At 35.4% G+C, this 12,538-nt stretch overlaps 1 protein-coding gene across 1 annotated transcript in view; it reads left to right on the forward strand.

The window, feature by feature from the left end:
• The window catches only part of LOC136025251 (DE-cadherin-like), a 188,810-nt gene that overhangs the window by 116,550 nt on the left and 59,722 nt on the right, over positions 1-12,538 (forward strand). The window contains 4 exon segments of the mRNA XM_065701095.1: positions 3,444-3,649; positions 11,025-11,202; positions 12,326-12,475; positions 12,477-12,503. Coding sequence (XP_065557167.1) covers positions 3,444-3,649; positions 11,025-11,202; positions 12,326-12,475; positions 12,477-12,503 — 561 coding nt within the window.

Consider the following 12,538-nt stretch of genomic DNA (forward strand, 5'->3'; position numbering starts at 1 on the left):
CTGAGCTAGGTGAGCAAAAATTTCTGAGGTATTCTGGTTTTAAGATTTGAGCCTATTTCTGAAAATCTCATTCACCTCCCACTGCTGCTTCCTTTAAAATATTAGGAATTGTCCAGAAATTGATGGTTTACTTTATTATACACTCTTACCCCGACAGAGAGGGGATATGAAGATTTCCCTCTACGAGTGCTCTTTGAACTCCTCTAAGCCTCGCAAAGAAAAATTAAAATATGCAAACATACAAAATATCCTAATATTATGTTACAAATGCCCTTTTGTGACTACCCCACTTTGGGATCAGAGGAATCTCATGCCGCCGAGCCTGGTCCGAAGGCCCCCCAGGTCTAGTGTGAAAAATAGCGGTCCGAAAAGCTGATTCCGAATCGCCACCATTTAATATGCTCTGATCCCCCTGCTCTTTCCCTTGGGGTTGGATCTGTGTTTCTGTGGTTGTCACTTGTCAGTGAGGTTAGTCTAACCGCGCCGTATTTCTTATACTTTTCTTAGTCCGAGAATAAAAAAAAGGAACGAGAATTGCGTAGTGGAAATTGAAAGATTTAGAGATTTTTCTGGTAAAGAATGTACAAAACTCATCGTGTCATATTATGTTGTATGTAACCTGATCATATGTTTTTGGACTAAAATGGGCTGTGACTGCCATCTTGCAAAAGTGTTTAAAACTACACTTTAATAGTTATGCTATGATAGTATCCTTGTTAGTTATTCATAATGTGACGACTGTCTCTTTTTTTTCAATACCAGCATATGAAGTATGTCTGAATTTGTCTAGACCAGATATAATCAATGTAGATCCCATATAACTTTTTTTTCAATAGAAATTTACATTCCTGATATTAGTTTTCTGACAGATTTGGCTGAAGGATCACACAGCTTTGTTTTTTGTGCTTTTTTTACTCTTTTTTTACTCTTTCTTTTTCTCTTTTTTACTCCTTTTTTACTTATTTATAACTTATTATTTTTTTATTTACTTATTTATTTATTTTTACTCTTTCTTTTTTTTCACTTTTTTTTACTCTACTCTTTTTTTCTACTTTTTTTGTTACTGTGGGTATGGAAGATATTGATATTCCTTTAAACCCGGGGCAACATGTTTTTGTATTTATTACTGAATTCAGGGTATTATAGCCGCTATTCTATCACATGTAAATTTTCATTTTGTTTATTATCATTTAATGTGTCGAAGATTCCTCCCCCTAAATAGTAATATTAGAGCGTTATCTGGCATTGCTTTCAGAAAACGGATGTATTATCCCCATGGATCCCCACGGGGATCCCCGTTGATCCCCATACTGAATTTGACAGTGTTGCTGAATTTTGACTGAATTTCACATAATTTGAAATTATATGCATAAGTACCCGAAAATATCAAATATAACACATATCACAGAATATCAAATAATGCATAAGTATGCGAAAATATATTATAAACGGGCGATAGATTTTAACAAGACATTGAAAAATAAATAAAAAGCTTTTTATGCAAAGATAATAGACAGATAGATAGGTAGAAATTCATAGCCGTTTTGAGCCATGACAAAAAAAAATAAATAAAAACGACAACGTAATTGCACATGATAATGACACTTAACAAAATATGGTACATAACAATAAAAATAGAAAAAAACATAATAATTACAAAACAAAAACAAACATTAATAAAGCAAATAATACCATAAAACTACCTCACATAATTACACAAAATTTCGTACACGAGATAGTAAGGTACTAAATGCTTTAAACCCACACGGATCATAGCTACAAAAAGAAAAAAAGAAAATACTTCAAGCCCCCCTCCTCTTACAAAATCTCATCCATACAGTTTTTATCCCATTACCGAGCCCGACCACTCACTTGACCCCAAACTACTAGAAATAATCCTTTTCTTAAATCCTGTAATTCAGGGCAAAGAGCCATGAAGGGAAGCGGATCCTCATCCAATAAGAAAAGCCGAATATTTTTGCTTTACTTCGGAAGCAAAGATCAACGAAAAAAAATAGTTCTATATAAAATACATAAAGAAAACACCACCGTACCAAAACAAGAAGAAAAACGAAAGAAAACTTCTTTTTTTATAGTGTTTATGGTGTTTTTCTTTATATGTTTTGTTTTGACTGGTTTTGCTGTTTTTTCCGTCGATAAAAGGAAAAAATTTCTTCCGGGTGTGAAGTCGAAATACTCATTATTTTTCTATTATTTCGTATAAAAGTTTTTTTTTATATTTTTTTCTCTATTAAAGTTTCACTTATTTTCGATATATTTTTAGAATTTTCTAAATGGAATATAAATGGAAGGACTCTGTTGTCTAAGACATTAAATTTAGCGGTTCTTAACGTCTGTTTTTGCCAAATTTCAGTGAATTTACCATTTGTTTTATTTTCTTCTGGCTTAACCAAAGTGGGGTGGAGTGTTTGCCAGTGGGTTGAATTCAAGCGGCCTAACGCTGCGATGATTTCTTGGTTGCAGTAGTCTCTCTGTATATATAATATATCTCTATATTATAAAAAAATACTAATAAAAAATTCATTAGTGTAATATTAAAATTGTATGTTAATTTATATATTAGTATATTAATTTGTTTAGATATAATGTAATAGCTAACGTGCTTGTATCTTTAATTTGGTATTTTTCCTTTAAGTAAATTTAATGGAACATCGAACCTATGTAATTCACTGATGTAGCTTCGTTCATTAGTTTAAATTTTAGTTCTTTTTTTTACAACATGTTAGACGATTTCTGACATTCTCTCTGTTTTTATCACTGTCAAACACTTTTTATGGGTGTAACGTATGGTTTTGTAGTTATCTCCCCTGCTTTGATCTCGTATCGCATTAGCTGCTTCGTAAAAGCTTATATATAATGCATCTTGCGTACACACTCGGTCTATTTGAATAATTCACAGTAATGCTGATCGAAGATTACTAGCCTAGTTATAAATAATGAAATTCTGTTGCGGTCAATCCTGAATTGGATTTTTCCGGTTTCCGTGGTAATTGAATCTATTAGGGTCTCCCAAACAATGTGTTAGGATTTCTCGCACACCTTATTTGACTGTTTATTCCCTATGTTTGCCGCGGCAGAGAATTTTCTCCAAAGATTGCTGATTTCACACAATCTTCTAAGAACCCTCGGATGTATGACAAAATTGTCACTTGTCTCATCAGTTACGCCCTTCAGGTGTTATTTAATGTCTTTCTGTGAATGTATTTACATTTATTTTGAATTTCTCCCTATTTTGTATCCGAAGGCTGAGAAAGTGGTTTACCAATTTGACGCTTTTATAAGTGGAAATCTTCTAAGAACCCTAGGATGCATGACACAATTGCCACTTGTCTCATTAGTTACGCCCTTCAGGTATTATTTAATTTCCTTTTGTGAGTGTATTTACATTTATTTTTGAATTTCCCCCTTTTTTATATTCGAAGGCTGAGAAAGTGGATTACCAATTTGAGTTGGTTGCTGCTGCGCGCGATGGTGGAACCCCCAGCAATGAAACAACAGCACAAGTGAATATTAAGGTCGTTTCATCCAATCGACGTGCACCTGAATTCACTGAAGTCCCAGACCATATTATCGATATTGAAGAAAGTTTCAACGATTTTGGCAGGCCAATCGTTACCCTCAGAGCTGTGTAAGTACGATCAGAAACATTATTTTTACACATAAAGATTATTTTATCACCTGACATCCATAGCCTAGGTAAGCTTATTACCATCTATCATTATTATGTATAAAAGTCAGGTTGGCCTCGGAGAATATAGTGCTATGCATGCATGTAGGGAATTGTTAAAAGGGGATATAGCTCGAAAAAATAAAGAAATTCGCGAAACTGGTTTAATCGCGAAACATTTCAGACATTGGGGGGGGGGGGGTATGAGCCAGAAGATTCTGCCTATATGCCTGCCTTAAACCGTCCTAGCAAATTTTTTCATTTTTGTCAAGGAAGTCTTATGCACGATTACATACGGACGTTGTAGTTCTTCCGTTTCTCGTCTAAGAATCCTCTTTTTGTTGTTGTACTAAATTCAACGTTTTAATGAATATTAAAAATTTCAGTAAAACTTAGTCCAACAAATGATTTTTTTTTTTTGAAATTTGGAAGGAAGCTCCGTGCTAACAGGGGTGCACTCAGGAGGTATCAAGACGGAACTGCCTTTCGCCCTTTGGAAGAAGGGAGTGCGAAATATGAAGCGCAAAAGTAGTTTAAGTAACGTGGCATTTTTCTGCTAACAAAGTCTTGCTCTGAAATATCCCCCCCCCCAAAAAAAAAGGATCCCCCTCTCAAAGAAAAAAAGATGTATTTAATGTTAAATATTTCTTAAACAAATGATCTTAAAGTTCATACAAAAAAAAGAATGCACTTCTTTTCATGCTTCATTTTATTTAGTACTGATATGGTGCTTCGGCATTTCATCTTTCACTTTCTTTTATTTCTTTTTTTAAAATTATTGACTTCATTTGTTGAAGCATTATAAGAAATTGGTCATTTTTTCTCCTGGGAAATAACAGTTGCTAAGATTTATCAGATAAAAAGGTAATCATAATGATATTCGATTGGGAACAAAAATAATTCCATAATAATCCTCCCTTTTCCCCTTGTCCGTCAGTAATATGGTATCCAAGGTGCAAGATAAGAAAACACGTCAATTAGACGCTTGTCACATCTGTATCCTTTTATTTAGGTAAGCACATACTAAAGCTTTTATAAGTGGAAACATTCTAACAGGTCGCGGATAAAGTTGGGTCATTACACAATTTTGCTATTTAGATGAAAATCACCTTCTCCACGAAATAGCACAATTTGTTCTGTTTTCTGTGGTGTTTTGTAAAAAAGACCCAAGCCCACTTTTCCTAATTTTGCAGGAGAGCAAAATGAAAATAAAAACGCAGAATGAAAAAATTTTTCTGACAGATCAGAATTTAAGAAACTTGAAACTTTAAGGACTGATTCCTTGCTAACTATTTCATTGGAATTCACTGGATATGTCTCAATTGCTGAAATGTTTGCAACTTAGAACATAAGGGATTTACAATCTTTTTTTGTAACTCGGTCAGAATTTAAGATAAGCCCATTTTAATAGATCAATCGATGGATCTTTCCGAGCTCTTTCGAACCATGTGCTTTAACTCATTTTCGGGAAAAAAGTAGACTTAGGCCATTTTTGCCAAACGCCAAGGTGTTGTCCAGCTTATACAGGAATGCGCTTTACCCTGTGGTTGTGACTGTCTTAACAAACCCTTTTTAAACAAACCCTTTTTTTTTATTTGTTGGAGGTCGAGAAAAATAAGCAAAAAGGAAAGAAGGTAATTTCTGGAACCTTCACAAAAATTGTATTGACGCTTTCCTAGAAACTCAAGACCCATTTGTAAAAACAGTTTCTGACTTGACCACCTTTTTAGAAAATATTAATTCCTCATAATATAGATTAATGAAGGTACACACACAGTAATTTCTATTTTTCCTACAAGAGGTTTGCGCTTCATAGAGGTTAAGCAAGAGGTTTGAACTTCATAGCAATTGATAGATAGGATACGCTATGCTTGGATTCACTTTGAAATCGTTACCGATATTGCGTATCTTTTGTCAATGAAACCGTTACCAATGTTGTGCTTTTATATATGTATAAAATTTTGCTTAATTAGCATGCTAACATATCTTTGTGCTCGTAAGTAAAATGCCCTAAATTCAGTTGTTTTTTAATTGATAAGGTAAAATAAGATTTGGGTACTCAAGTAATAACGCCACCACAGGAGAAGTTCCGCAATATTGAAATAGCTAAGAAATAAACATATTTAGAATCAGAATCTCATCCTGGATCCAAATATTACACTTCTTGTCATAAATGAACTTCAACCCTACCCCTCCCCCCAATGAGTAAATATATACACTGAATTGTATAGTACTACTAACAGCTCATTGCAGCACCTAGCCGCCTGAGTCCAACACAGCAACATACGCTCCTCTTCCTCCTTCTGGATCGATTCAAAACCACCCCCCTTAATTCCCTTCCAAATGTTTTCCATTTCCTTTAAATGTTTTCTTACGGCATCCGCCCACCCCATTTGGGGACGACCTGCTTTGTGTTTGGCTCTAGACAGTTGGCCAACGAGGACTATCTTTGACAATTTGGTCATCCTTCATTTGTAGAGCGTGTCCTAGCCATCTCAATTTTTTTTCTTACTATAGCCCTAGAAAGCGGGATTGCGCCATATTTTTCATACAGCTTACAGTTTGAAAAATGGTCAGTCAGTCCGGTACCCAAAACGATCCATAGACAATTTCTGTGGAAAACATTCAGCAAATCCTCCTCTGTCTTCCAGAGCGCCCACGCTTCATAGCCATACTTGACAACTGTCATCACTAGCTTACTATATTCTAATCTTGATTCGCGGACTTATCTTTCTGTTCTTCAAAAAAAAATCGACTGTGAAATAACACCCTGGGTAATTCTAATTTTAGCATCTTCGCTTCACCCTCCGTCTTTACTAGGTAAGTGAAGCTGGCCGCTTGATATATCTTCTTGTTACCCAATGTCAACTCTTCACCTTCACTTATTCCTATTCTTAGTGACTTAGCCTTCTTAACACATATTCTTAAACTTATTCTTGCACCCTGAACTCTCAAAACCTCTAAAAATGCATTCTAATTTTAACATCTTCGCTATACCCACCGTCTTAACAAGGTATATGAAGTTGTTCCCTTGATATATGTTGTCGTTACCTAATGTCACCTCTTCACTTTCACTTATCCCTAGTTTTAGCGACTTAGTCTTCTTCACACCTATTCTTGCACCCTGAACTCTCAAAACCTCTAAAAAAAATCAGTCATCTTTAGTCAAATTCGTTTAATTTACTTATTACCGCATCTTTGCGTTCATTAATCTGTGCTCATAGTAAAATGCCCTAAATAGAGGTTCTTTTCTAATACACTCGTTCTGTGTCATCTGATTTGTTCCCAGAAAATACGCTATATTACACATGCTTAATGTTTAATTAGATTGTGAGTTTTTGTCTTGTTTCTGAACTGATTCTGAAAGCGTTACCGACACTATGCATCTTCTGTCAGACTTGCTTACTTTACTTACTAATATTTCTTAGTGTTCATTTTAACATGTTTATAATTAAATTGCCATAAAATGCAGTTTTTTCAATATATTTCCTCTACATTATCAGATTTGTTCCCAGAAAATATATCATGTTACACTAGCTCAATGTTTATTTAGATTTGGGGTTTTTAATCACAGCTAAAGACGGTTAATCCAAATAAACATTTTGTTTCATAGCAACGTGTTAAATGATCTCAAATATCACTAGAGGCAAATAAATCAGTTTTGTTTTTCGAGTTTTTAAGCAGTTTTTAGAGAAAGTATTTTTCTGCTGTGAAGGCAGATTTTTCTCGCATAAAAGGGTTTCATATTCACTTCTAAGGACTAAACACATAGCTTCGGCGTATAAACTGTTATCTGTGATTTCTCAGCAAAACTTATATTCACAAGCGATAAACTAGGATACTTGCAAATACTCGTATATACATACAATCCGCACCGATTGAGACTTTTTGGGAGGGGGTAAAGATTGAAGCTTCAAATTATTTGAGGTAGAAGAGGAGCATGCGCAGCTCTGCTAGCCTCATACGACCTGGTACTGTAGTGAGTTTTCAGTAGTAGTTGTAGTAGTATGGCATCGATGCTAAATCTAAAGATTGATTGGGGGGTGGAAGCGATTGCTCGCCCCCGAGAAGCAGCTAGACTAGTAATTCCCAACCGTTTTTGGGCTATGCCCAACCTAGATATTTCTAAATACTGATGCCCCCTCGTGATGTTTGAATTTTGTTATTCAAAGTTGTACGTTTATACATCTGAAGGGAGCTTAAAAGGCCGTTAACTTTGTACCCTTCTTTGGGTCGTCCTCTAGGCATATTTTGTACTAATGATAAATATTGTCTGAAAACAACACCTTTTATGCAGTGTATAATTACAGTGCTATCATTTATCTTTTTTGCTCTTTAGGTGCACTTGAATGTGACGTTCACCTAAAATTAATTCTTCAAAATTAAAACTCTTAAGTATAGTCAGCCGAAGGGTGCATGTCCTGCCCATGACTCACCAAAATATTCGCTGGCCCCACCGGTGGGGCCTGCGCCCCAAGTTGGGAACCACGGAGCTAGACACATCGTAGTGCTTAGGAGCGTATCCTGACATATGATTCACAATTTTGTTTGGTTAGAAGGGAGACTCGCGGTTACTAGTGAGCAATTGTCACTGAGGCGTATCTGAGTTACTCAAGGCGCTTACCCCATTCATAAAGAAAAGAAAATGTCAATAAACACAATAGGTACGAGCTTTGCAGAAACAATTTGTGACTTCATCAATTTTTTTGTCAAAAAATAAAAAACAGCTATTAGGCTTCACCCTTTGTTAAGCTGTATTGAAAGAGAGAATTAGCAGAAAAAGTATGTTCAGTCATACTTTGACCCTCGTAGTTCGCCGTGTTAATCCTTCTTCTAATATAGCAAACAGGTTTTTGGCAATTAACTCATTAGCGCTGAATTTCAGATACGAGCTTTGGGTGTGATAGTGGCAAAATCTATGTACCCTTTCTATTTTTCTCCTGAAAGATGTACTCTTCTCTGTCCTCTCGCTTCCTTTACTTTTTGAAGTTTACTGAGAGTAGCTCTTTCTTCAAACCCATTCATCCAACGCTAATAGAGAATAAGAAAGTTCCGATCTTATTTTCTGCTTGATGGGTTGTGCTACTTGGAAGCGAATTTTAGGAGGAAGTAGCGTTTATAGGAAATTTTCTATGAGTAAAAGATATTGAAGGGCATCAGGAAGAGATTACTCTAAAATTGTCAGGTCAATCAAATAAAGATGTCATTTAAAATTACTCTTAGTATTTTTGGGAGATTGAATGTCAAGTTAAGAGTTTGAAATAGGTGTTATTGTCTACCTAGATATCAGGGAAGCGATTTTCTGAAAATCTAGCATCGGAGGAGGTGAAGTACGTTCTATTATCGTCACTCGTTTTTAACAAAGACCTTGTATAATCTTGACTAAAGACCTTGTATGGATTTTAAATTGCTGAAGGTGCTACTCTAAAGTCAGTGCTGCAAGGTCAGTGTTGCAATCTAGATGTGCTTAAAGATTCAATCTACCAAAATTTGAGTGTTTCTGTTTAGTAGAACTGTATCCCGGCCATTTTTATTGCTACATTACCGTCGCAACTATTGATCAGAAAGGATATATGAATGGTCTGTGTGTATGCATGATGTACGTATACATGTATGAGCTTCACAAGTATGTGAGTATGTATGATGTGTGCTTCACATTGGTTTTAAGATCACATTTGTGTCACTAGACAATTTTAGTGGCAAGGGTTGCTCCTTACCACTAATTTGCTCCCAAGTATTTCCCCGCTGTTTCAAGTGTCCTTCATTTCTTGTATGAAAATTCTGCCTCCATTCTTAATTTTCATTGGTAAGTCAAAAAAATTTATATTTGAGAGGTAAACATAGCCCAACCTCATTTTATTGGGCATGGGATATTTTGTTGTACTGTAATTGTACGTATTTTGTTTTTTGTCGACGAAGTTGTGGCTTAAGGATGACTGAATGCCAGCTGCTAATTTATTGTATTGGTGGCGTTTTGGGGCACGTTCGATGGACCTTGCGAAAAGCGCAGGCTATAAAAACTGCTTCCATTCGAAACTTTCTTAGTGACTCTTGTATACGATTTAAATTATACAATGGATACCTAGGTCAAGCATAACACTACCTGCCTTTTTCTTATTGACTCTGCCTTAAGCTCGAATCTTTCAAGTTTCAAATTTGTCTCAAATCTGTCGAAATCACCTTTAGTGAAAATCAACTCACTACGTCTTACTAACTAGGCAGGCAGCTCGGGGTTTCAATCTCAATTGATTTCGCTAATTTATTTTCAGTTTGCTATGGCTAAGCTTGTTTCTAGGTGTTGTTGGTCTCTGGGTTGCCACTGCCAAGGATTTATCCATGTTTACATGGATTTTTGACCCCTGCTATGGATACTAGAAATTTCATGGGTTGCCATGGATTTACGTTAATAAAACATTTAGGGTAAGTTTGTAGGTTTCAACATGAAAGTTTATACATCACTTGATGCCTTTTTTTATGATCTTTCATAGTTCAATAATCATTTCTGGGGGGTAATTCCATTTTGAGTCCTTTATGAGGCCCCAAAAGGTAAATCAGTCCAAAGTAATCAAAAGTTAGAAGCGTGTTTTCCAAAAAAACTGGCTAGTGAGAAATTACTGCTTTGCATAATAATGATCTATTCGGTGAAAGATAGCATCGCAAGGGGGCGTGAAGCGGGGGGCACATTTTGGTTCCCTTTGACAATACACTTGCCATGGACAAGCCATGGATTTTTTTTTTCTTGAGCTGTTGGCAACCCTGAATAGTGTTGTTTTGGTAACCAATATAGCATAAGAATTGTAGTTATTCTGAAGTAGATGCTTGATTCATATGAACAGGCCGTTTTTTTTTTTTTTTTTTTTTTTTTTTTTTTTTTTTTTTTTTTTATATATACCAATCTTTATTTATGTTCAGTTTATAATCACCTTTATGGTTACTTATCTGTTAAAAGAACACTGAAGATTTACGCTCTATAAGATCTGTTGAATTTGCGAAGAACCGGTTAACTGTCTTAGCTTTGGCTCAGTGAAAAACTAAGATGTAGGTACATTTTCATTAAATATTTAGTTGGTATTTTGGTTAGGTATTTAATATAATGCGTTCTGGGCGGCTTGCTTTCAATCATTCTTTGTCGCAGTTTCGTAATTTTGTTAATAAAGTATTAGATTTTCATCATATTTGGTATATTTCATTAGGATTAACAATTAGGCAAGCCAGTTTTTTCCTTACAGAGCCTAATTCTTGAGTGTTTTTTCAATAGACAACTACTCCTTTTTTTAAATGTTTCATCCTGAAACAGAAAAGGTACCTAGCCCTATTTGACCCCTTTGTTTTATAGGTCCAATATTGAAAAACCAGTGGTTTACTTCAGTTTAGTAAACGGACAGACTGAAGATACTAACAAGGAGGAAACATTTCGACTTGTTGAACGAGCGAATGGTACCATGGATATATTCTTAGCACGTAAATTAGATTATGAAACCGTTTCTAACTACCAACTTAACATTCGAGTTCAGGTTTGTACTCATTAATCAAATTTTTGAATTCACAGAATGAAAATAGAATTAATTTGTTTCGCTCCAGTTCTGTCTGTTGGCTCATATCTTGCGTTATCTTAAATGATGCACTATTTCTTTTCTCACTCTTTGTCGTATTGTTGGAAAAATAAAGGAAAGGGTCATTTCTTTAGGTGTGATGAGAGATCTGACAAGAGTGGGTGAGGGATGGGGAAGGGAGCTGGGAGAGTAAATGTCCTGTGATTTTTTTTACCTCTCCCTAGATTTTAAAATGCATTCTTTTTTAGTATTCACTGATAAATACCCTTCTTATATTTTCAGTATTTTTTTAAACGAGCGTCGAAATTATCCACGCCCTAAATTTTAAAATTATATATTTAATTACACGTGGATTAATTCTACTGATGCATGTGTAGTTATTGTTAATTATTATGTTAGTCATTGTTAATTACTATGTTAATTATATTTGCGATTATTAATTAATTTTCTATTGTTCGTGCTGGATTAAATCCCGATCAGTTAGGGTTAGTTGAACAAGTAATCCTTATGACACTGAATGGTGGCCGGCATTCACACCCACCCCCGGAAAACAGCCCCGCAGAAAATACACCCCCATACAGTACCCTCCGGCTGAAAATACCCCCCCCCCACCACAGAAAACACCCTCCCGTGGAAAACTCCCTCCGGAAAATTCCCCCTCCCCCATGAAAAATACACCCTCCCCTGTGGAAAATACCCTCCGTGGAAAATAAGACTTTCCAAATTTGAGGATTCTTGGGTCATGCTAAGCTGGAAGAAAATAACGAAGAAACCGGTTCGTTCAAGAGTTTTACACAGCGTAAACTTGAGTGAGTGGCGTATAATACCCAAGTACCAAAATTCCTTCCCCCTACGAAAAAAAAGCCCAAATATAATTTTCAAATTTGGAAAGCCTTATTTTCCACTGGGGGAGGGGGTAATTTCTGCGGTGGGGGCGGAGAAATTTTTTGAAATTGATTGCACTTTTTTTTCTTTTTTTCTACTAATAGCGTTTCATAAAAATAAAATGATGATTAAACTGCTTCATGATGGTTGCTTCTAAAGCTTTTTTAAGTAAAAAGAATAAATAAATTTTGTTTTTCAGAATGACTTCGACGTTAGTGCTGAAACGATTGTTCGACTCCGAGTGTTGGACTCGAATGATGAAATCCCAAGTTTCATTGATATCGAGTCTGGAAGTGTTTTGGAAAATTCGGCTGTTCAAACTTTTGTCCTTCGAATCAGAGCCATTGATAAAAGATGGAACATCTCCGAATAATAAGGTCTTTTTTCAGAGTTTTATAATAATAAAAACAAA

This window comes from Artemia franciscana, chromosome 3, assembly GCF_032884065.1.
Source record: "Artemia franciscana chromosome 3, ASM3288406v1, whole genome shotgun sequence".
Classification (NCBI taxonomy): domain Eukaryota; kingdom Metazoa; phylum Arthropoda; class Branchiopoda; order Anostraca; family Artemiidae; genus Artemia; species Artemia franciscana.